General features: G+C 37.0%; 1 protein-coding gene across 2 annotated transcripts; it reads left to right on the top strand.

The window, feature by feature from the left end:
• The first annotated feature begins 886 nt into the window (after positions 1-886).
• LOC144342245 (uncharacterized) lies at positions 887-26748 on the top strand. Of its 2 annotated transcripts, none has more exons than XM_085499180.1 (7): positions 887-975; positions 22050-22156; positions 22582-22880; positions 23081-23375; positions 24204-24360; positions 24629-25085; positions 26047-26748. In XM_085499180.1, exons 2-7 carry the CDS (start codon positions 22068-22070, stop codon positions 26268-26270), a joined length of 1521 nt encoding a protein of 506 aa, XP_085355306.1. In that variant the 5' UTR covers positions 887-975; positions 22050-22067; the 3' UTR covers positions 26271-26748. The 2 variants fall into 2 exon arrangements, with proteins under 2 accessions (XP_085355306.1, XP_085355305.1); XM_085499179.1 differs by lacking the exon at positions 887-975 and adding an exon at positions 8596-8706.
• The last annotated feature ends 522 nt before the right edge of the window (positions 26749-27270 follow it).

Genomic DNA, 27270 nt, shown 5'->3' with positions numbered 1-27270 from the left:
TCCTGAAATTTCTCGATTACAGACTGTGATCGAGCAAAGAGAAATACAAGATATCTTAAATACACAATATATCCGTTGCATGCGTGTATTTTCCAGTACGTAAAACTAAGATATTGTTCCAAATTGTGTCTACAGCTACTCTATGGAAGACAGTGGTCAACAAGTGAAGTGCCAAAAAAAACAAAAAAAACAAACAAAACAAACCAATCATGAATACTTCATAACCATAGCGCAGATTTCATCTCTCAGCATGGCACTGGATCAACATAGAAATAAATGGCGATCGACTTAAGAAAGGGGTCTATGGACGTCCCTGTGAGTTGTATGTGTGTGTTCTGGCCACAAGATCATGCATACATTCATGAAATTTAGTCCGTAAAGTTCGACGAACTATATCTCAAGATATGAGGCACTAAAAAATCCGACACCTCGTTTCAAATATCACCATCTCATAAAGAAACACATAGAAAGAAAGGACGGGTGTGACATATTTGCATACAAATTCATGTGCCGATTTCATCTCTCAGCATGGCACTGGATCAACATAGAAATAAATGGCGATCGACTTAAGAAAAGGGTCTATGGACGTCCCTGTGAGTTGTACGTGTGTGTTCTGGCCACAAGATCATGCATACATTCATGAAATTTAGTCCGTAAAGTTCGACGAACTATATCTCAAGATATGAGGCACTAAAAAATCCGACACCTCGTTTCAAATATCACCATCTCATAAAGAAACACATAGAAAGAAAGAAAGGGTGTGACATACTTGCATACAAATTCATGTACATACCGGTACACACCGGACAAAACGACACCTCGATTGAACGTCACGTGTCTGCGACGCCCTGACGGTGCCTCTGTTCTGCTGTTCAGTCAAGTACCGCAAGTGAGGCTGCGTTCCGAAAACTGCAGTCGTCTGTCTAAAAAAGTACGTCCAGGATCGGTCACAGTCAAGAATACGAACTTTGGAAAGTAAGACGTTTTTTTAATGCTTACATCCTTGGGCAACGTCATTCATAAAGGGGTTGATCGTCGCGTCTCATATTCAATGTGGAATCATGGCAACGTATAGAACGCGTATAAATACGTTATTTATTTACACCAGCAAAAATGTTTATATTGTTATAGCAAATCGTCATCTCTCAATAATTGAAAACAAAGGCGGAAAGGCGGATATTAGTCGTATCATTTTAGAAGGTGTATTTATCCATATATTTTAGAAAGAAACTGTCTACGATGTATCGAAATGAAACGCAACATGTGGTATAGAAAAGAGCATCAGTTGCGACACTTAAAACGGCCATCTTTTATTCCGGTAATCAATGTGTGTTAGTGGTAACGATTAGGGTAATTCGCGAATTACGAATCAACAATTCCATGACGGAATTGTGACCACAAAGAACGCAACGAATATTTTCTTTTCGACTTTCATCTTTAACTAGATTAACTTAAAATTAATCTCTTTCATAATCAGTGACTTTCTTTTTCAATGCCCGGAAAAGGAATCTGTCGCTCGAATCCCGGGTTGTCAATTCTTGAATTCATTTATTCATTCGTGTGAACTGCAGGCCGTGTTCGGCGGTCAGGTTTGGGTGTGGACACTCATTTGTGTGAGCCGCATTCACCGTAGAAGGTCAATCTATCATATGCTGATAGAAATGTCAACCGTAACGGTGTTTCCAATCAAACACCGACCGATCTCAGGAAGCAATTACGGGCCTGGAATCTCAGTACGACTTGTCGGTCACTTGCCAATAGTTGTATAACGTATATATATAAACCATGTTTTTTTAAATGCAGTTCCTCGTCCCCTTGGCTATTATCATCGAAATTTCTTCGCCGGAGTAATTCACATCCCAAATTTTGGTTCCACGGGCGTCTCTAATAAATAACCCAACCACTGGACTGAATTAGTGATAGTGATTATGTTTGTTTCGAGACCGTTGTGTGTCTAGAAACAGAGCAACGTTTTTTTTTTTGGTGAATACAGAATATGTTATGTTCCAATCGAAAAATGTATGTTTAGGATTTGCGTCATAATAATCAATTTATATACATGTCTTGCTGGCCTTGAATCCAGCTATAGAGAGTGCCCTTTCCAGTGCCCATAAGAATGGTCTGGTTAATCGCTACTTGAATAGATTACCTCACCAACCTTTGTTCTAGGTTCAGTGAATTCACTATTGATGAGATGCTCACTTGTTTTTAGGTCATCATTTCCCAATAATACCACTGTCCACTGTTGTGTAACCATAGACCTTAGAAAGGTCTATGGTGTAAACAACTTTGCTTTTGAAGAGTTTGGCAGTTATATTGGCTGACCTTAGCCAATTAAAAACCTGCATATGTACCAAATTATTTTCAACATTGCCATCAACCCCAGACAACCAACGCAGTAATGCATAACATGCAACTAGACATAGGAACAACCGTACGCCAGACAGCGTTGTAGAGGCAGACAAAAGCCTTTGAGTTCTCAGCCACCTCGACCTACATTGACCATTCGATAGGTCAATTTTAGAGCAATGCATATCTTTGTGCACCTTAACATATATATATTCAGTTATGGGGGGGGGGTGGCTCTCAGGCTGTGTCAAATGTAGTTGCTTGATTCAATTTACAATAACCAACACAGAATCTTTGTTCCATCTCGTTTGCCCACCAATACACCAGGGCAGAGTTCAAGAAAATTAATCTCTTCCATAATTCCGATTTTTTAATATGTCACTTACCTCATTACTTTTCGCACATTACATGAATACAGATTAATTCTTATTTAGAAATCTGTAAACGCACAAATCGTGTGTACCACTAAATAAGTAAGTGAGACATTTACTCAGTATTTTTATTTTCGGTTTCTAATCTCAACATGTCCGCCGGCTTGCTGCATCGGTCATTACTGTGAATTTCGCAACTGTTTCGAATCTGGTATTTTTTTTAAATCACACTGCCAGTACCCTGTGCGGGTACACACATTCTCCCTAATTTTTTTTTTATCTCATTTACAGAATTTGAGCATAATAAAACGATATATTTCATTCTTTCTGAACTTTTACTTTTCAATATTGTCCCTTGACAAATGTTGTAGGATAAACAGAATTTTGTTATTATGTCAGATGTTATACCCATTGTCAAGTTGCCACCCATAGTTGAATCATGGGTAATTTTAATGGGATGGTGGCTAAACCTTTCATGTATATTCTACAAATACCACTTGCAAACTGGATGCATCGTAGGTTCGTAGCAGGTACTATTTCGTCTGCGGTTAGGTACACTTCTTCTTGTGATACATAATCGTCCTTCGTACCGTCATGGATCTCATTCAAAATCATGAAGATCGGCTTGACGTCATCACCATTAGCATTTGTCGCCATGATTTATAGTCAGTGCTTACATGTGTAGAAAATACGTGTCAGAAAATATTCCAAAAGAGCTAGCGATGTTCACCAATAGGCATTGCAGGTGATGCTTGGTTGATAACTTGTTCGGTTACGCTGATCGTCGGTACAGCCGGCTCAATGTCATAGACGCAAATTAGAGCGTATTCTCTCACGATTCGTAGAAAGCTCGAGCACAACCACCACCACCCATAGTTGAATCATCGATAATTTTAATGACTTTTAATCTCAACTTTGACGGTACAACCAAATTTTTCACCGTAATTTATATCATGGTTTTTAAAAACCATGTAAAATGTACCATTTTGCATGGTAAACTAAGATTCGGTGGTTTCAATGTCTTGAATTCATAAATACATCCAAAGAGACAATATAATTACGTGCCTGCAGTGTTGAAAGTGGGTCAGTGATAATATGTCTGAAAGGCCCATGTCTGAAAGACATTATTGTGAACCAATGGGAACTAGTGTAAATAACTTGCGACCAGACTTTTTGTTTGACAAATACGTTGTTTTGAAGTTAAGTATTGCCTCTCATTCAGTTTCAAATCTAAGTAGCCGAGGGTATGACATTTGTTGTGCAGTGTAGTGTCCTGTCTACATGCAATATTTCAGCTCATTTCAAAGCTGTAATCGGTTCATGGAAAAAGCTTTCTACGAAAAAAATAAATACCTCCTACTATTTTTTTGTCATTAGGCCACATTGATTTAATTTTATGGATGGACATCCTCTTAAAACCCAAAACTAATGCGAGAGGGCGAAAAAAAACATCTGCCAAATAAAAAATGATGCTAAAACCACAGGACTACGGAGCTGGTATTACGAATTGAACCACGAAACACAGTGTATCAAAACAACAACAACAACAACAAGTCTTTATTTGTAGGAGGCACATGTTGATATACACATCTCGTACTGTATTACTGTCACAGGTATCATCACCTTTGATTTTGAAAAGGCAAGAGAATAAGGCAGATGTTAGCTTTGCCAAAGGCATACACATCAACTCAATAATAAAGAAAAACTTACTGTGTTGTATTGAAAATTTAATTAAAAATGAAAAATAAGTTTGTCAACAGCAACCTGGAAATTAACTTTTTTGACATTCAAACTACAGCTTTTAAAGTGACACTTCAACTATGTAACACATTACAAGAGGCTCAATATTGGAAAAAAAAAAAAAAAAAAAAAAAACACCAACAAATTATGTACATGTACATCTTGATGAAAATTCGTCATATGATCAAAATATTACTGACTGTGTGTACAAGCAAATTATCCGAATCAGAAAATGAAAAAAAAAAGAAGAAGAAATGCGGGACAGCCACTCTGGACAATATGTCCTTAAAGTTGTCTGGGCGAAACTCGCTTGCCGCTACCAATCTCTCGTATAGCTGTGTAAACGTTACATCTCCCTGGCCGACGTCAATTGCGTACTAGTCTACAACAATCCCTACATTTTTTTCTGAGCTGTTATGCACGCTATGGCCATCTGACGCATGCGCAGGTGACGACCCCCCTGCTTTAATTGTGCCGGATCTATAAAAGATACACTAGGTTATCGATAAACAATTTATGTCATTTCGATGTAAACTGGTATTTGGAAGTGATAATCACCAATTCCAGACATTTTTTTGAAATTGTATGTGTTGTTATTGTTAATTTATTTTATTCAATGACATGTTGTTGTTTTTTTTCTGTGAAAGTCGTTAGATGTATCGCCCTCAGAAATCATTGCTCAATAGCACATGTATTCATGTATGACTCAAAGCGTTTTCAAAGTGGGATTTATTTACACGGCATTGATACACCAAGCTAAACCAACGTAGCGCTCCCCTTTAAAATGTGTCGACATTCTCTGCCAAGCATGGTAGGTACTTTCCATCTGCCAAGGGAGATAGTTGGTCACATGATCAACATCACGTAAATAGCAGCAATATAAACAAGCAGCTATCAGCGTGTCAACCTCGTGTGCTTCCCCAACTCAGTGTTTTAATCCAATAGACGAGTGTGAAACGAACGATAACTACGTGTCTTGCCTGTATCACATGTATCATGCACTTTCGGTGTAATAACACCCGTGTGATATTTTTGGTATTACACACTTTGAAAGTGACGTCACACTTTAAGTCTGTGATGTGATTGGCCAATACAGCTAATTTCACCTTTGACCTAATCAGCAAAGTTAGTACTGAATTATGCAACACTTATGATGAGGCAGATTTTAATGACAAATTATGTAGAAATTATTACATATTATACTTATTAGATTTTTAGATGCTATATAATCTCTGATTTTATCGCTGTTAAATAAACAAAATATTAAAGATATTAATCACAGTCTCAATTCTCCCAACCCGAAAATAGTTCGGGCATGACAATGTTTCGTCTGCTGTCAATCGTACAAATTTGCATCTCAAAGTAAACAAACCTTCAGCTGATCGAACGTTCAAAATCATGATACATATGGGCGACTTAGTCAATACATTTGATATAGACGTGACAGAATTTATGAATAATGAGCAAGAAAGACCAAGTGAAGGTACGTTTACGTTTTTTTTCTTCCGTCAGAACTGATAAACTGAAATCATGATCACTCGGCGTATTGTACGATCGCATAATGCATTGGGTAAAAATACATCACAATACTGCGAGTACTAAATAAAATGATTCCACAACATGAATTTATTTTTATATTTATAATAACAAATGTAACATTTCTTTTCGTCACAGAAAATGCTTCCTTGGGTGAAGCGACAGCACAGACCACTGACAGCGACGGCGCCGAGGCCGGGCCTTCACGACCATGTAGATTTGTGCCAGTCACCGATGACGATGTCAGAAGAACAATCGAAAGTCAACAAAACAAAAACACAGCCAAGAAAACTCTATATGATATGAGATTACTGGGCCAATTTTTGAAGACACCAGAAATAAAAGAAGCTAGAGAAATCAACGAAATCCCTCCAAAAGAACTGGAAACAATTCTATGCAAATTCTTTATCAGTGTCCGTAAACCAAGCGGTGATGACTACGAGCCTACTTCCTTAAGATCTATGCTTTCTAGCTTTGAACGTCACCTGAAACGACACAAATACATGTATTCACTGATCAGTAGTATTGAGTTTAATGAGGTGCGGGAAACAATAAAAGCAAAACAGAAGAAATTAAAGAAAGATGGTAAGGGCAACCTACCGCGAACAGCTGAGGCGGCTACAGATGAGGAAATCGAAATTCTGTGGGAATCGGGACAGTTTGGGTCCCACAGTCCTGAAGCCATAATAAATACCATGTGGTTTTATAACACAGTACATTTTGGTCTGAGGGGTAATACCGAGCACCGTAACATGTGTTGGGGAGATGTGAGCCTATGTACTGATAGTAGCGGTCGCGAATATCTTGAGTTCTCTGAACGGCAAACTAAAACTCGGACTGGAGAAAATCCAAGGGATACCAGAAAAGTGAAGCCAAAGATGTGGGACGTCCCTGCGAATCCCAGAAGATGTCCAGTTGCTATTTTCAAAAAATACCTCAGTTTACGACCAGCTAGTTACACAAATAGTAACGACCCATACTACATCGCCACGCATTCTCGCGGACTGCCCAGACCGGGTGAGCAGTGGTTCCGTCACCAGCCTATCGGAATTAATAAAATAGGTTCCCTGATGAAAAATATGGCAACTGCAGCAAATTTACCCCCAAACAAACGCCTCACAAATCATAGTGCCAGAAAGCATCTCATCCAGAAATTAAGTGACCAAAATATACCACCGACACAAATAATGCAGATCTCCGGTCATCGTAACATTCAGTCCGTCAATGCCTACAGCACTATATCAGAAAACCAACACAGAGAAATTTCTGGCATTTTGAATAATCAAGTAGCCACCCCTAACTATAGCACATCAAACCCGTGCCAAACATCAATACCTTCTGTTATGCAACCTCAACCACAACGTAACATCGCGTCCCAGTTGACATCAACCAATATCAGCCATCGTGCCTCGACCTTGAGTTCACAATCCACACCGATATTTGGAGGCCCCATTTCCGGCGGAGTATTTAATGTACACGTACATTACAACATTGCCAACAATGATAGTTCAACAATTCCACCGAAAAGACGTCGGATATATGTGTTTGATTCCTCTCAGTCATCAGATGAGAACTAAATAATAACTTTCAATCGACGCAGCGTTGACTTCCATGTTTGATCTCGTGGACCATGTCAATGACGTCATGGAGTGACCGGGAAACCCCCGATAAATACTTGTAGTTCCTACAGCTTTTTGATGTATTTAATAGTTTTTACTGCTTTCGTTTTTCGCTTTAAGTGTTTAAGTTAAAAATAATGTAATTTGTTTATTTGTATTCTAACTAGTTTGGTGTTTGGACCTTTATTAAAGTTCTTTTTGATCGCTTTTGTCTCTTCAATGACTCTTCACTTTTACTTGTTCGACCGAATCAATGCGCCCAGTGTTTGCGTTGTCGATTTCGGCTGCCGACGACAGCCTGAGTGGAAACATTTGGCTTTGAATTACAACAAAAAAGAATACATGTGATAAATAGGATCTCAAATTCGTGACCGTGTAATATCGGATTTATTAAACGAGTTTAATAAATCCGATATTACACGGTCACTCATTGGAGATCCTCTATGTCTTGCCTGTACCGGTATATGTGCATGAGTGTTGATTTTGTGACACATTCGCCGTGACCCCGAAACTCAAGCAGCCAAGTCGAGTGAGCGATTCCCCTCCATCGTCAAGCCCGTTGACTTCTGATTCCCTAGCCACTGACCAGAAAATATCCACCCCTTTCCCGAAAGAACTACAAAAGGACTTTAACACGTGTGTACCACTAAATAAGTAAGTGAGACATTCACTCAGTATTTTTATTCTCGGTTTCTAATCTCAACATCGCATCGGTCATTACTGTTCCAAATCTGGGATTTTTTTTTTAAATCACACTGCCAGTACCTGTGCACTTTCTCCCTATTTTTGTTATCTCATTTACAGAATTTGAGCATAATAAAATGATGTATTTTATCCTTTCTGAACTTTTACTTTTCGAAATTGTCCCTTGACAAATGTTTTAGGATAAACCCCCGTCCCTCAACACCCGGTTAAGAAACGCTATTGTCTAAAGGTGTTAATATCTCAACCAACCAGGCGATGCGTTTCACAGTGACGTCATCACTTTCAACTCTATGTTGTCACCGTCACGACTTGTCTGCGATCGGACCTTTTATTATCGTCTCGTTCAACAATTTTAAAGAAACTTCTATTATACGTCTGAAGGCAAGGTGAGTGATTTCGTTAAAGTGTAGAGTGGTTAAGAAAATCGACCGATGATTTTACGTGTTATTGTTGACCACTTTCAGTCTTGAACTATTCATGATACCCGAATACTCACGAGTTTGTAACCTTCTAGCAAGATGTATATGTTGGCTTATCGTCTATTTTCTCTGGTTATATTAAAGTGTACAGATTGAAATAGTTACAATTATGTTCAATTCAACTGTACAGGTCAGGATTGACGAGAAAACAGGCCTTTTTTGGCCTACCGATAAGGCCGCCATGTTTTCCCCATTGTTGGCTTTGTTCTTGACACATACCGACCATCGGCATGACCATGGAAGTAAGAATTGGGGGCATTTCGCCCATTTACCACTTCGCCCGAACGGTTTCGCCCGATTACCTGTTCGCCCGATTGCCATTTCGCCCGATTACCAGTTCGCCTGATTCCTCGTATGTTTGGTATTTACGTGTAGTCAAAACAAGATAACGTAGAAGTCGAAATTTGTTTTTATAAGGTGACGAACGTGAAGTTTACAACGGGGTTGTAACGTAATTTTATGCCGTTGCGGCCATCTTGTGTGGGTCATACCATTTGTGTATCGGGAGGAAACAATGAGTTGAGGGACAGTCACACCTTTTTGTTTGATGGTGGTAGTTCCTTTAGTTAAATGCACCGTGACCCTTTAAAAACACATTTTTTTGTATAAGAATGTAAACCTCTGTTTTTAATGTAATTCCAATCTGATAAAACTTTATTTTTCCTTTAATATTAGCATTTTTTGGTAACTTGACACAGTAAAACACAGAGCTACAACAATTCAACAAATTGAGTTGAGGAAAAACTTTTGAAATATTTTTATAGTATTGTGTTTGTTTTCCCCAGTTTCACTTCCAATATTGCATGAACTTTTTGTTTCCTGGAAGAGGGGAGCAATGAAAGTAAAGATATAATGCATAATTTACATTTACATTACATTTATTTATTTACCCTGGAATAAAAATAAAGTGGCACACCAGGTGCTAATACAATCGAGCAATATAAAAACACACACTGTACAAGACAATTACAAGAAATCACAAATACCAAAAATATATATATTAGTACATGTATTACATATGGAATGTCTACGTAGAAATTGAAATACAAATTAAAAATTTACATCTTTGATTCTTTTTTTAAAAATAATGTAATAATAATTTTATTATTCAGTGATAAAATGTCTTGAAAAAAATTAAACTCAACCTAGAAACAAACTTCCAGACAAAATATTTGAAAATAGTTATGGCGAATAAATTAAAACTGCTTTAGCAAAATGTTAATATACTTCCAATCACATCAGGACACCTAAGTTAAATCAGGCCCTAATACTATATTAATTACGGTATATACAATGTTGTGTTTCTATTTCAATTTAAAAGTATGGTCGAAATTTAAAATAAATTAGTGTAATTCTGGCCCTAGTACTATATTAATTATATACAATGTTGTGTTTCTATTTCAATTTAAAGGTATGGTCGAAATTTAAAATAAATTAGTGTAATTCTGGCCCTAATACTATAGTAATTATATACAACGTTGTGTTTCTATTTCAATTTAAAAGTATGGTCGAAATTTAAATAAATTAGTGTAATTCTGGCCCTAATACTATAGTAATTATATACAATGTTGTGTTTCTATTTCAATTTAAAAGTATGGTCGAAATTTAAATAAATTAGTGCTGTTCGGTATAACGACAAAAATAAATAAATAAATATGCCTTATATAACTTGAAGGTGCTTAACTGAACTGGTATGATATATAAAACTTGAAAGTGCTTAATTAATGAACTATAATGTTGAGATATATAAAACTTGAAAGTGCTTAATTAATGAACTATAATGTTGAGATATATAAAACTTGAAAGTGCTTAATTAATAAACTATAATGTTGAGATATATAAAACTTGAAAGTGCTTAATTAATAAACTATAGTGCTGAGATATATAAAACTTGAAAGTGCTTAATTAATAAACTATAGTGCTGAGATATATAAAACTTGAAAGTGCTTGATAATCAGTAGTGTCGAACAGTCAATAATAATAGCGCTGTTGTTGAAAAAGTCTGGCAGAGATGTTCTCTTGATGGATATCAATCGAAGTGGTTGTAGTACTCTCAAAACGACGTCATTATAAACACTATTTGGACGCTGTGATTGGCTAGTGCATCATATCTTGTCCTGTGGGAGTGTCCACGATAAAATTAAGGGGCCCTCATACGAGCGTTCACTGTGACGTCACTGGTAGGCTAAATCGAGATCAGCGATTGGCTGGACACGCAATTTTGTTTACCAATGGACGAAATACGCGGGTGAGAACATTAACACTCAATGATATTGTGCTAATACTTAACACCTATTTCCTCTATTTAACAAGCTATGAGACGGACACAGAAATCGGCCATCTCTTTGATAATAGCGCGTCCGCCACACAACATAAAGCCAATTCCTAAAATTAAAGCCATTTATAACGTTAAAAATTCAAGCAAAAAATGGAAAAGTATCAGTCCCACCATGGAACTATAATTCCATGGTCCCACTGATAATTAAAAAATCGTCCCATGTTATGTTAAGTCGCATTATATCAGTCCCACTGATAATTAAAAAATCGCCCCATGTTACGTTAGGGGTCCGGAAAGAAAACCCCTTAGGAAAAACAACCCATAGTGAAAAACAATTGTTTTTTATCACCAATGCTTGCACATTGTCAGTATTTGCATGTAAAATAAATGGCAACACATATTTTCTGCTATTATTTTTAGAGTATGTTAATGGTCTCATGGGGGATATGGGGGGTATGTTCTTAGGTGTGATCAACAGGTGTTAATTTGTGTCAATCCTATAGTTAATGGAGTGGCATCCTTTGATCTTGTCTATTGTACGCATTTAATGTGTTTCTCTTTTGGTAAATATTTAATAAATAATGAAAAATAACAAAAATACTGTGTAATAATGCTTGATGTTTACTTTTGCCCTTTCCTGTCCATCAATCCACCAATCTATATCAAAGATTTAAAACTAAATGAACAAGACTTATCTTATGTAAAAATCAAAGGCATCCCTCAACAATATATAGAATTAAACACTTAACAAAACACCAATGAATAGGCATTCAAGATCAAAGGTTGCCTATAAACGTAAGTGATTGACACAAATTAACACTAGATGTTCACAACTAAGATCAAAGAATAACACAATGAGACAATAATACACTAGTAACATGTGTGGCCATTTATGTCAATCCAGTGAATATCGTTATGAGAAACAAGTTAGTAAGTCTTCCGTACCACGTGCATTTTTTCTATTTGTTTCAAGAGATTTTACGTCTTTTAAGGTGTGGTTGAGTTATTCTTCACCTAAAGCCAACCTCGTCGTTTATCAACTTGACTAATATAACTCGCGAATCACCGTCGACGTTTTAATAAAATACTGTTACAATAGTTTCATTGTTGTGTACGGTAGAATTAATTTTAATTCGCGCATTTTATACCAGTGTAATAATTGCATCGGTTAAATACGACTAAACGACTAAATAAAAGTAAATGTGGAAATACTGTGCTAAGTTGCAAGGTTTTTTTTTCTAAAAAAACCAGGTCGCAATGACAACGAATGTACTATTGATATTCGTCGTGCCACATTAACCATTTCTCTGACTGTAAAAAAAGAGGAAATAATATATATATATTAAAAAAGAGGAAATAATATATCACCGATGGTGAAACAAGTGAAAAATCTGTGTATGACGGCCGATGCATACCTGTCCCATTGCCTGTCGGCCACCCCTCTATTGTGAATGGGGATGACTACCCGCAATGGCGGACATCAGTTGCAGTGTTTGCATCGGCAAGAAAACCCTGACTAAAATGCGATCATATGGTAGATTTTATGCATTTTACCAGATGTACATTTCGAATCGAAACCCCCAGTAGGCCTAGTGTGTAACATCGGTAAATCGGGCGAAAAGGAAAACGGGCGAACCGGTAATTGGGCGAGCCGGTAATTGGGCGAACTGGTAATCGGGCGAAGGAGTTCGGGCGAAGTGGATTTCGGGCGAAGTGACTGTACCCCGGAAGTAAAAACCGACCGATAGCTGGTGGGTACATACCGATAACTAAATACCATCTATTGTACAATAAAAATGGTTATGCTGATTGCCATTACCATTTACTAATCATAACAACTCAAATAAAGAATATATATGACGGGTTTCGGGTGTTTTTACCCAAATTATATAACGGTACGTTCTTGACACCTACGGCCTTGACCGCCATGTTTTTTCCCATTGTTGTCGATACGTACTGGGTACGTTCTTGCATGGAGCTCCATGGTTCTTGACACATACCTGCCATCAGCATCACCGACCGATAGCTTGTGGGTACATACCGATATCAAAATACCCACATTTGTACAATAAAAATGGTTATGCTGACTGCCATTACCATTTACTAATCATAGGATTTTAAATAAAAATACATATGACGGGTTTTGGATGTTTTTACCCAGGAAAAAATCACAAACGAACAGTTAAAGCGCGGCTCCGCAATCCCAGGAATTGCACCAGTGCATCATGGGAAATGCAATTTGCATGGTCCGCCCAGTTGTTTACTTGGTACACAGCTGTTATCATTTCAACTGAAGGCGTTAATTCCGTAAGCTAACATCATGCATTACGCTATTATCTGATTTGAAAGGACTTGCTGAATCCCGTTGTTCGACGTTCACTGGGCCTACGTACTCTTTTGAAAGCCGTTTTCTGTGTTTGTTTTGCTCGTGGTCGACTGTAAAGCACAATTTCTGTAAATGGCGTTACGGCATTGTAAGGTTCTCTCTGAATTGAGCTCATGCCTTTGCTTTCTTGCTATTGTACTAATATGTTACAAGTGCGACTTTTTATACAATGTATTTATTAATTCACAACCCGTACGTTACGAGCGCGATGTATTCATACTACGTACTGTGCTATGTTGCCGTGGGTTTATTTATAAATATAATGAGTACGTAGTTGCAACAAGCCAGTTATTATTAAAAATCTAAATAGGCAAAGTTATGAGTAAATCAATATAGATACATCGAACATGCAACGTGCGGATCATGAATAAATAGTTATAAGTAAACTTTTGGCAAAAATCCGTTGCCGAAAAGTCTGCTGCTGCTGCTATTAGGCGTCGTTTATACAAAAAGTATTGGACGATGCTCGGACGACGAAATGCGTGGACTGACGAAAGATACATCCAGCGCAAGTCACAACTTATGAGGGCTGATGACGTTGTGGTAACACAAAGAGAAGTGATGCCGGAGTGTGTTGTAAGACAGATACGCGGACTGTATCCCAATCTCCCAGGCGTGCCTTATATGGGTTATCTCTGGTACTGAAAAATATGTGTCTTTCATTGATACAAACGAACCAAACGGCCCTTTTCAGGGCCAACAAATATTCCAAAAAGAGAACTACCGTATTGTCAATTACTTGCATCATGAAATAACTGTAGTTTATTTGAATGACCTACACAATGTAGTTGTCGTACAACGTTTGCCATAATGTGTCTTGTCGTCTAGGCAATAATGACGTTATGCAACGTCAAAAAAACAAAAACAAAAAAAAACTTTATTATACGTATACGGCTGTGCGGCACGGGTCCGACGCCAAATATACATGAATATATGTCCGGCTCATACTAGTACGTGACAAAAAGGGCTAAATATTTCACTGCGGGGACATGTTTCAGGGAACATTATAATTTTTTGTGAGACCTTTCAATTTATTTATTTCGAGAACGAAGAGAAATTTGTCGGGGACGTATTTGGGACTCCCTCGACTCTTTTCATCGATATCAGAGTGAAAACCATTTTTTTTATTTTCCCAGCCCTGTAACCGCGAATGTCTTTCTTTGCGCACACACACTACAGAAATTATTGGTATGTTTACGCAAAGTCCCTCCCCTCTCGCGCACACCCCAGCTCGTGCGATTCGCACTCGCTCGGGTCGGACCGCTTCACGGAGCGCCGATGATGTCCCCTGAGATGAACGGACGGACAAACAGCTCACAGCATATCATTTCTTATTAGCTCCACGATATCACTTACATGATCAACTCCGTAATTACATAAACATACCTAGAGATTGAACAAACAACTCGGGACTAACACCTTACATTTACATAAACCCATGACTGACAGCCAGTTTGAGCAGTCGAAACGACTGTTTGAATCATGCTTTTCCGTCGCTTTTACGCGGAAATCACACTGATATCGCACCGAACTCGTAAATTAACATCGCAGTTGTATCGCGGACATATTCATGTTTGTGTACGACATGAAAATAAAGCACCACAGGCGTTAAGATTGCCGAAAAGAGTGATTTTGCGGAGCACCCCGAAGCGATGTTTCACGCTTGAGTGTCATTTGCATACTGAAAAGTGGCGGCCATCTTTCCTTTTATACACCCAGACCCGCGGTTTAAGACTATTTTGTTCAGGTACAATGAGTAGATAATGGTCTGAGCTATCAATATATCTACTTTTCCTGGCATATTTGGGTATCGGTATGTACTTTTTATGTATCGGTATGTAATTAGTGGGACCCGTAATACCGGTATGTAAGCCGGTAATGTGATGGTAAAACCTCAGCCGGTCCACTTCCAGCGAGTCTAAAACTACTTCAACCATACTACTAGGTCAATCATTAATGTGCGGGGGTAATTTTCTATTCAAATAACCACAAATACTCCTGATACCCTGGAGAAGTATTCCATTGTTTCACAAGAATGCCTGTCTCAAAGGATCTCCGTCTTCACAGTTTCTTAAAGATAAAGGTTGTTTTGTTTACTTGAAAGAAATGTCCTTTGGTGGCACGTTTCTTCTATCAATTTCCATTGCACAAAAAAAGCAGCAAACTGAAGGACGGAATTTACATGTATTATCCCTGCCCATTCATGCAAACTAGTACCGTACCCACAGTTGTTGCACTTTGCAACCGACATGATGTGGATGTGTTGTGACGTATTTTGTCCTCTGGAGACCGCCCTTGCATTCTGGCTACATTTACTGCCCTTTCATACCAGTTCAATTTCCTTTCATTATTTCATCCAGATTTGATGATATTTAAGGTATAGAATGCAGGTTCGTGGGCACTCGGAGTTTTTTTTTTATTTTTCTCACCCAGACAGTCTTGGCTAGATCATGGAGGTAGAAAAGTACCTCCATGGCTAGATAGTGTTAAACTTTTCTAGCATTGTCAATGCTGGAACATACTCAAAAATTGATTTTAAAATATAGGGCTCTATCACCTAGCCTCGCAAACTACAAAACAATACAATACAAGACGTACACGCTTCAAACATACAAGCGGGACGACATACAGCTGTAAATGAATAATGAACATTTTCAACCTTATCTCGTAACATGTCGACAACAGCTAGCCTGGTAGCTTCCAGTGATATACTGTGAAATAATTTTTCTTTTATTTATTTTCAGACATTTTTTCTCCAAATGCATTTTAAAACTGAAGTAAACATTTTTCTTTTCGCACTGATATATTGTTTTTCATGTACTTTCCAACCAGCTTGAATTCCTAATTTCCGAGTTACTATTTTTCTCACAAAATTCGATAGAGGGCGTTCTCAAAGTACCCGGATGACAGTCCGTTCAACGTTCGTGGTGGGGTTGAAAATTGAGCGGCGTCTGATGTAAGCAATATACTAGTAGTTACTGTTGCCGAAGTCTTATTTTTTACAAACGTTTTGCAAGAATTGGTTAAAATGGTTAACTGGTATTGTAATGCCATAGGCTATTCCTGGGGTTCGATTAAAAAGAAAAAAAAAACAGCGAAATATCCTGAGATGAAAGGCGTAACTTTTCTTACATTCAGTTTATTTCGTCCAAGAAATCAACACTTCAACGCCAGTGGATTCGAATGCGTCGTCGGGAATCTGAGTGGACGCCAAACTATATTCCCGGTTTTGTTCACGGCATTTTCCATCCTGCGCCAGTATTTTTTTAGTTCAATAACTGGAGACAGCCGTCTTTCAACCGCAGTTATACATCGATTGAAAAACGAAGACTCTGTCAGCTTCCCGAGACGAGCGCAAACGAAAACATTGAGTCGGATTTGATGGAAAATTCGCTCGTTACCGATTCCCTCATCAATCTTCTTGTTCAGAATCCTTATGATGGCATTTGTTGCGAAGTTGAAGTTAAAATAACTACGGAAGGAAAAAACGTGTGATAACTGCATCTGCTGATCGCCTGGTGAATAAAATATTAAATCAAACTTACACTACACAGTTACAAACACCAGAAACTATTTTAGAGTTTGATTTAATAATAAACCATGGCTTGTAAGAATTTTCCTTCATGGATCATTGCCGAATACACTCTGCCATAATGAAAATAAATTCTGTATTCTGCACATGATGAAGCTTTACGGAAATTATGAAGTAAATAACCATTATCAAGTCGACATTCTTTCAGTCTGGCTGTTGTCCAGTCACTTCGATGCAACAAATATGCGAACATATCAGCTATTTCAAACAAAGGCAAAGTATGAAGGTTTTTTTTGCCAAGTGTTTACGTTACACGGATCTACCAGAGTTATCGTCGACTCACTGTGTTTTACAGTACGACGACGATTGTTTGAGTCTTGGCGAACATTTAACTCGTTTGCTAACTCAACAATTTCAAAAAGTTTAGCTTTACGAACATTGCTGCAAGTTATACCACGATCCTGAAGAAATTTGCGGAGTTCTGGAACTTTTTTGCTTTTCCAATCTATTGATTTACGCATGTAAGAATACAGAACTTCAATAAAAACCCCATTCAGTTTCGTTATCCGGGTATTTTGGATGCGCCCTCTAGCGGATTTCCGTAGAAAACTAACAACTCGAAAAGTTCGAGCTCCTATGGCTAAATTCACAATCACGTTTTTCATTTCCGTTCATCTGTCCTACTTCCTGTGTGGGCCCCCATATACAACATATGCTTTGGATAAACGAAACGTTAAATTTGAGCTCCGGTAAATTCGATTTTTTCGTAAAATCTTTGCCAGCGGACGCCGAAATTTAGTTAACTAGCAAGTTGGCCTCTTCTACGTTGTGCTAAGATATATGCCAATAACGAATTTGACATGTGTTGCGTTGCTAAGATATGCGTTGATAGCTCATAACAAGGGACAGGGCAGAGTTAAATCGTGGCAGGTTGATAATAAACGATATCCCCCTACTACAGTGATTCCATCACAACCACTTGTGTACAACACATCACCATTTTTTTCTGCTTGAGTCGAACACATTAGTGTAAACGTTCGTGTTCTTTAGATCACATTAGTGTACACGTTCGTGTTCTTTAGATCACATTAGTGTACACGTTCGTGTTCTCTAGATCACATTAGTATACACGTTAGTGTTCTCTAGATCACATTAGTGTACACGTTATTGTTCTCGAGATAACATTAGTGTACACGTTATTGTTCTCTGGATCACATTAGTGTACACGTTCGTGTTCTTTAGATCACATTGGTGTACAAGTTAGTGTTCTCTAGATCACATTAGTGTACACGTTATTGTTCTCGAGATCACATTAGTGTACACGTTATTGTTCTCGAGATCACATTAGTGTACACGTTAGTGTTCTCTAGATCACATTAGTGTACACGTTACTGTTCTCGAGATCACATAAGTGTACACGTTAGTGTTCTCTAGATCACATTAGTGTACACGTTATTGTTCTCCAGATCACATTCGTGTATACGTTATTTTTCTCTAGATCACATTAGTGTACACGTTAGTGTTCTCTAGATCACATTAGTGCACATGTTATTGTTCTCTAGATCACATTATTATACTCGTTAGTGTTCTCCTGGTCACATTAGTGTACACGTTATTGTTCTCGAGATCACATTAGTGTACACGTTATTGTTCTCGAGATCACATTAGTGTACACGTTAGTGTTCTCTAGATCACATTAGTGTACACGTTACTGTTCTCGAGATCACATAAGTGTACACGTTAGTGTTCTCTAGATCACATTAGTGTACACGTTATTGTTCTCCAGATCACATTCGTGTATACGTTATTTTTCTCTAGATCACATTAGTGTACACGTTAGTGTTCTCTAGATCACATTAGTGTACTCGTTATTGTTCTCGAGATCACATTAGTGTACACGTTAGTGTTCTCTAGATCACATTAGTGTACACGTTATTGTTCTTCAGATCACATTAGTGTACACGTTATTGTTCTTCAGATCACATTAGTGTACACGTTATTGTTCTCTGGATCACATTAGTGTACACGTTATTGTTCTCTGGATCACATTAGTGTACACGTTATTGTTCTCTGGATCACATTAGTGTACACGTTATTGTTCTCGAGATCACATTAGTGTACACGTTAGTGTTCTCGAGATCACATTAGTGTACACGTTATTGTTCTCTAGATCACATTAGTGTACACGTTAGTGTTCTCTAGATCACATTAGTGTATATGTTAGTGTTCTCGAAATCGCATTAGTGTACACGTCAGTGTTCACATTAGTGTACACGTTATTGTTCTCGAGATCACATTAGCGTACACGTTAGTCTTCTCTAGATCACATTAGTGTATACTTTATTGTTCTAGATCTCCAGATCACATTAGTGTACACGTTAGTGTTCTCTAGATCACATTAGTGTACATGATATTGTTCTCCAGATCACATTAGTGTACACGTTAGTGTTCTCTAGATCACATTAGTGTACATGATATTGTTCTCCAGATCACATTAGTGTACACGTTATTGTTCTCTAGATCACATTAGTGTACACGTTATTGTTCTCTAGATCACATTAGTGTACAGGTTAGTGTTCTCTAGATCCCATTAGTGTATACGGTAGTGTTCTCCAGATCACATTAGTGTATACGGTAGTGTTCTCTAGATAACATTAGTGTATACGGTAGTGTTCTCTAGATCACATTAGTGTATACGGTAGTGTTTCCAGATCACATTAGTGTATACGGTAGTGTTCTCTAGATAACATTAGTGTACACATTATTGTTCTCCGGATCACATTAGTGTACACGTTAGTGTTCTCGAGATCACATTAGTGTACAAGTCATTGTTCTCTGGATCACATTAGTGTACACGTTATTGTTCTCTGGATCACATTAGTGTACACGTTATTGTTCTCTAGATCACATTAGTGTACGCGTTAGTGTTCTCTAGATCACATTAGTGTATATGTTAGTGTTCTCGAGATCACATTAGTGTACACGTCAGTGTTCACATTAGTGTACACGTTAGTGTTCTCGAGATCACATTAGTGTACACGTTATTGTTCTCTAGATCACATTAGTGTACACGTTAGTGTTCTCTAGATCACATTAGTGTATATGTTAGTGTTCTCCAGATCACATTAGTGCACATGTTATTGTTCTCTAGATCATATTAGTGTACACGTTATTGTTCTCTAGATCACATTAGTGTACACGTTAGTGTGCTCTAGATCACATTAGTGTACACGTTATTGTTCTCTAGATCACATTAGTGTACACGTTATTGTTCTCCAGATCACATTAGTGTATACGTTATTGTTCTCCAGATCACATTAGTGTACACGTTATTGTTCTTCAGACCACATTAGTGTACACGTTATTGTTCTCAATATCACATTAGTGTACACGTTATAGTTCTCTAGATCACATTAGTGTACACGTTATTGTTCTCAATATCACATTAGTGTACACATTAGTGTTCTCTAGATCACATTAGTGTACATGTTATTGTTCTCAATATCACATTAGTGTACACATTATTGTTCTCTGGATCACATTAGTGTACACGTTATAATTCTCTAGATCACATTAGTGTATACGGCAGTGTTCTCTAGATTACATTAGTGTACATGTTATTGTTCTCCAGATCACATTAGTGTACACGTTAGTGTTCTCTAGACCACATTAGTGTATACGGTAGTGTTCTCCAGATCACATTAGTGTATATGGTAGTGTTTCCAGATCACATTAGTGTATACGGTAGTGTTCTATAGATAACATTAGTGTACACATTATTGTTCTCTGGATCACATTAGTGTACACGTTATAATTCTCTAGATCACATTAGTGTATACGGCAGTGTTCTCTAGATTACATTAGTGTACACCTTATTGTTCTCTATAAGTTTTGTGACAGAACATGTAAAAGATGCAATATAAACTCTTTTGATGATGATAAGCATTTTATCCTTAAATGTCCTTCCTTTAAAAGTGAAAGGAAAATACTTGTGATCTCAAGTCTAATTTACCAGACGATATTTTTCTTGAGGTAATGAAAAAAAAGCTCTTTCACTATACCTTAAAGATAGTATCTATAAATCCCCTGTTTAAAAGTTGCGAAAATAGTGAAGTTTTTATTTTAATATTTCTTTAGTCTTTATTTTTTAAGTTTTATTGTTTGTTTTTATTACATTTGTTTATTCTTGTCTTGTTATTTTCTTTACCTTAATAAATCCTCTGATGTTTTAGTTGTGTAATAAAGTTGTTATTAATATTATCTAAAAATGATAAACACAGTTGAAAACGTGGCTCAAAAATGGGAAATAAACATGCCAGTAATCAACCACATAAAAAAAAACATGTTGGCCAGCTCAAACTCTTGCAAATCTCAGGTAAACAAGACACACCTACTGTGTTTGGATTGCACCTAGAGAAATCACTGGAAAAACACCAAGATTAGAACATCCAAATACACACAGAATAAACTCAAAGGTACACAGCCGCAAGTAGTAAACAAAGGACCACATGTTGGTCTCACCTTTGACCCCGGTGATCACGCCCTTAAACAGGGAGCACCTGAGAAAAAAATATTCATTGATTCTTACAAGGCATTTCAATTGTGGGATACGAGCGGTCATTGGTTGATTAGTGGCATGTGACCTGGTAGGCACTGTCAGAAAATAAATATCTTAACCCAAACCTAGGAATAAATGGTTTAAAACATAAGAATTGGGTGTTTTTTTTCAGCTCTGATTTCTTATTTATCTCCCTGACTAAAACTACCAGTTTATTATACATGTTTCCGCCCTATCTATGGGTACGGAAAGGTAATTCAGTTGTTCAATTCTGACTAATTAATTGGCCATAATAATCATGTGTGTACAGTCAAAACTTCTCTTGCAAGATGTGTAAAACCTGAATGTAAGTAAATTGAAACCCGGCCCCTTTTTCCCTGTAATTTATTATTTCCAATATGTATGCTATCATTGTCATTAAAACGGTGACTGACTTTTGATTTGACTGGAAAAAGTATTCATGTGCATTCACCAATTTTTTATTTTACATTCATAGAAAAGTGACATTGGCAAAATGAACATCAAGAGGACCAAGACGTATAACGTGCTTACTTTAGTGTTACTCTGTGTGGCAGTTTATATATTGAAACATATATGGACTTCGTAAGTTTACTTTGACAGCTTCCTCAAAGCCGAGAAGTTTATTTATTCTCAATAGTGTTGTATAAATAAATGTATCTGATTTTGTGAGTAAAAGTGGTATAATGAATTTACAATAAGTAACATATTAACTGGTGTAACCATGGAGTGTCGATGGTTTTCTGAAATGCAACTGAATTTTAGTACATGCTTACCTGTTACAGTGATGATAACTTTCAACAAATTTCGTATTGTGATATCTTTTGAAAAACAAACTACTTCAGAATGCAGATGGGGAGTGCGGTAATATTTATTGCAAATGTCAATATGTAATCATTTTTTTAGATCTGTTAATCAAGCTCACAGATGAATTATGATCGTTAAGATAAAATAATTGTAATTATAAATGTGAATGTCTTTCACTTATCACATTGTTTACATTTTTGTAGCTCCAGTGAAAGAGAAATTTCAATCGAACATCAAAGAGAAATTCCAATCGAACATCAAAGAGAAATTCCAATCGAACATCAAAGAGAAAATTCAATCAAACGTCAAAGAAAAATCTTTCTCGATTGTGGAGCTAATATGGCATCGTCGGTACTGCTGTTCAGAGAAATCTACCCTAACGGAAAGGAATATGAAATATATTCCTTCGAAATTGATGACAGATTAAAACCATACTTTGCTGCATATAAACATCAAAGTGGCATTAACGTTAATATTCCATTGGGTGTCGCTGCAAAAAATGGTAAGTGGTACTCACCGACTCACTCAGTCGCTCGCTCAGTCGTTAGCAAATTCGCGTACATACTCACACTCACTCGATCGTCTCGCATGAACCCGATTGCTACACATGCACTCAATCGCCACTCGCCCTGTAATCGCCACTCATCCAACGAATCAACCTAATCAACAAATTGTCACTCACTCAATATACGCAATTTGCAGGTGGATTCACTGCCTACTTAGAAGGAGCCTGGTATCCAGGAAAACTGAACAACGAAAGGGACATGCAATGGGGTGGTGGCACCTTGTTCGTAAAAGATGAAGAAAAAAATGCAGAAGATGGAGGATATCGAAAACTATCCCATCGTGTGACTGTGCCTACTGTTGACCTATCTCAGTGGATTCAGAAGAACACAAGAAAAGAAGATTACGTAATTCTTAAATTGGATGTTGAAGGCGCTGAATTTGAAATACTCGAGAAAATGTTGAAAGATCACACGTTTGAGTGGATTGATAAGTAAGTGCAAATTAATGCATATTACTCGAATGGTCTAATTTTGAACCGTTACTTAGGACACCCATTACAAAAATATTACCTATTATATATCAACAATATACAATTAATAATTTCCCAAAGAAATTTCCCAATGCAACACACACGTTTACAACAACAATTGTGGGAATATGAATCATATTGACAAATACATTACTGACAACGCTCCTTGGCTGCAAGCCCTGAAGTATGTAACCCCAAAAAACAGTCTCAGTTCAATTGAGTTGACGTATTTACTTGAACATTATGCACCTGTGAAAATCCACTTTACTTAAAGCGGGGGAGTCGTCACCTGCGCATGTGTGTCATTTTTTTTACAAACAAGCGTCTACCTATGAGCCTTTTGCGAGGGGGGGCATTGATTGATCTATATATATTTTTCCTGCGAGGCACAGTGAGAACATGCATAGACACAATGAGAGATTGTCCTTTGTCTTACAATCTCTAACACGCACGCGCACGCACGATAAATATCATGAATAAAAAAAATTGTCACAAACAATACATCATATTACACTTTTTGTGCAAAACATAACGCCACATAGTATATGGTGTGAACAAATTAATGGAGGGTATCCGCTGTTTCCATTTGAATACCTACCATTTTCTCACACAATGACCATAAACATCTCTATGTATATTAATATTTCCTGTCAACAATGAGTGATTATATGTCGCTGTAGCGAATCTCAATTGTTTTTTTGTGTGTGAATTGATTTAATAACTTATGTTAGCATGGTTTGCCACTGTTTTAATTCTAATTGCTGTTTGTCTTGCCACTGTAATTTTCAGATTTTACGGAGAATACCACTCTTCACAGCCAACTGGATTCGACCTGGAAGCAAGGAAAAAGATATATAAACAATTGAAAGATATAGGAGTAAAGCAAATTACATGGGCTGGAGAAGAAAAATCGTTTTCCGATTTCGATGAATTGTACAAATTACAGGTAATCACCATTGAATTATAACCACATCCACAAAATTGGAATTAATCAAACTCTAAATGTTATGTTCTTAAATATTCAATGAATGTTGAACCAGAACGTTATTTAATTGAGCTATTTATACCATTATATGTCGTTTATTTTCAATATTTTATTTTTCTCACACTCACAGGTAGACATTATTTAGGTATCATTTCATAATTGACAATCTGCCGATGAAGTTGTTTCAAATGAAACCACATGTTTGTATATCTCTCCACATTTAACTCAGGGAGAAGACAATGTTCCTGGTGCAGTTGGCGAAATAAACAACAAGTGTCCTACGATGAATGGAAAAACACTTGTCTCGATTGTTGTGGAGATCGGTATGAATCTAAAGGCAGCAAGTCTTCTTGTGGAAACATTGAAAGCTTATGCGAAAGACGTGCCACTGACTCTATTTGTATATGGCGACTTTGTTGAAGAGCACCCAGAGCTAATCAAGGAATGGAGCTTACATTACGAGATTGGTATTCGAGGAAGTAGTCCAATGCCAAACGGACTATGGGAATTGCAGAACAACTATCTCCTTCGCTTATCCATCGTGAGTGCCATGACGAGACTTATGGAGCTCAAACTGGTAGCAAAATATGTTTTACCAACTGGATTTAATGAAAACGTAATTTCCGTTACTAAAGACAGAAATCTTCGACCAGTCGATTCAACTATTCGTTTTCCACCTAAAGATGGTGAGTATATACGTTTTCATATTGAAAATGATTGTTTTCATATTTAATTGAAACCGCATAAAACAGTGAGCAAAATCAACGTACAATATTCAGTGTTTCAAGGTTGCATGAATTCAATGTTTTTATTTGTTATTCATGATTACAATCAAATACAATTAAAATGGTTAATTGCAGTTACGTATTTTCTGATACAAATGTTTTGTAAACTTTATGATTTGTGAACATACATATTTAATAACGTCGCTCGGTATCAAATACATATAAACTGGTTGGTATGTGAGTGCGCGGATGTATTATGCTCGGGGTATATTGGCTACATATGTATGCATGTATATCAAATCATTTTCTTATAAATGCAGTCTTGTATTGTGATTGGGGCCTTCTATAGTTGCGATCAGTTTCTTTATTTCTCCTTCGTTTCTTGACGCTGAGGATGCTATTTCGAAAGTCATGGTTAATGATTGACCTGTTCAAATGTAGTCTATTGACAGCTGCCTGATGTGTTATGCGGTATCAAAATAGTCCTATGACTTGTTTTCAAACGCAGTTCACTGTGTGTCTCCCATTTTGATATTTTTGGCGGACAGGTTTTGGGTCTGATTTGTGCCATTGTCTGCAAACAATTGTGGTTCCTGGGTTTTGATATGCTAATTCTTGATCTGTTTAATGTTATATGGTCAAAATGGTTTCACGTCATGTATTGTTAAACTTGTGTATTAAATAATTGCATTATGTATATGGTGCACCAAAGAGCCACTGTCACACTGACCGAGGGTTAATTAGAACAACTGGGTTAATCAGATAATTAATAATAGTTGTCTGAGATTATAATGACCTGGATTTCAGTCTCAATGGAGAGAATTTTTTGAAATCTGATAGGCTTTTTGCAATATACAATGTTGACTGCACAGAACGGCGTTCTTCTTGTCTTCATTATAACAATTTCCATCTTCTGTTGCAGAAAATCTTCTGACATACAGTTCATACTTTGAGTACAGAGATGTTGAGAGAATACCGAAGGCATTGGCTGTTATCCACAATGCACTGGCTGATAAAGGAGGCATTTTGAGTTTAGATTCTGATTTCCCGGATAGCTATATCGTGTCAACGTTTCTGTTGGATTACCTATATCTAATATCAGATCACACGATAGTCGGTTTACGGCAATGTCTTGCTGGTAGCTAATCATAATTAGTAATTGTATTAAATTAGTATATTTGCGTAATATGAGATTATCATCTTCCCATCACGTTGTGATGTATACCTACCATGTAATGGCGAATGCATAACACGCTGTGGGGAATGCATTTAATAATGATAATGATAATAATGATGATAATGATACTACTACTACTACTACTAATAAATTTATTGCGTCTTTAGAAATACACTATTTTCTATTAGTATATTGCGAGAAAATGAAAGAAACAAAAAAACAATAAAATAAAATTAAAAATCATGTGTGGATAAGATTACATATCATATTGTCTATTTCTAATTAAGAATTCATTTTGTATATACTCTCCTACATATTTGATAATATTTTTATCTGTGCTTTGCAATAAATAAATGTATGATTTTTTGGAGATTGGTTTGTATTTCAATAAAAAAGTTTACTGTCGAAATTGTTTTTCCAACGGACAGATATTATGGCCATGAAAAAGTGTAGTTTATCTTCTATTTCTTGAAGTGAGCATTGGCCAAGCATTTTTAAAAGGTGTTTTGGGATTAGTAAGTCTCTCCTGTTGAATAGCTACGTTATGTAAACCTGAAAAATTGCGTGTTTTTATTTTTGGAACTTAACATCTACGTCATGTGCGTACGTACCCCATTGACAGCAATATGATTGTCTTTCTCCGTGGTTCATTGCATTCTGCTACCTTCTAAGTAGGGGCCATTGTTATGACTCTCCAATCGAAATAGCCACTGAACTAACAATGAGTTTGAACTATGACCGATCCATGAAAAAAGCTTATGTTTACAAGGGAGGATACTACAGAACACCCTTGGATACTGAGTGGGGGAGATTCCACAGCTCATGCTTGGTGACATGAACAGAGAGATCTCAAGTCGGACGGATCTCACTCGCCATTGATTCACTCCTTTAACTGAACTCTCGTCACATTGTGGACTAACACACAGCATCATGTCAGTCGTGGATCGAATCTACTGTACATTAAGAATA

Source organism: Saccoglossus kowalevskii, chromosome 5, assembly GCF_978046115.1.
Source record: "Saccoglossus kowalevskii chromosome 5, keSacKowa6.1, whole genome shotgun sequence".
Classification (NCBI taxonomy): Eukaryota; Metazoa; Hemichordata; class Enteropneusta; family Harrimaniidae; genus Saccoglossus; species Saccoglossus kowalevskii.
This window is presented reverse-complemented; position numbering and strand designations above follow the sequence as displayed.

Coding starts and splice junctions, on each gene's coding strand:
- LOC144342245 (XM_085499180.1), top strand. CDS start 22,068: ATGAACATCAAGAGGACCAAGACGTATAACGTGCTTACTTTAGTGTTA. Junction 22,881..23,080: donor GGGTGTCGCTGCAAAAAATG/GTAAGTGGTACT, acceptor CGCAATTTGCAG/GTGGATTCACTGCCTACTTA. Junction 23,376..24,203: donor ACGTTTGAGTGGATTGATAA/GTAAGTGCAAAT, acceptor TGTAATTTTCAG/ATTTTACGGAGAATACCACT.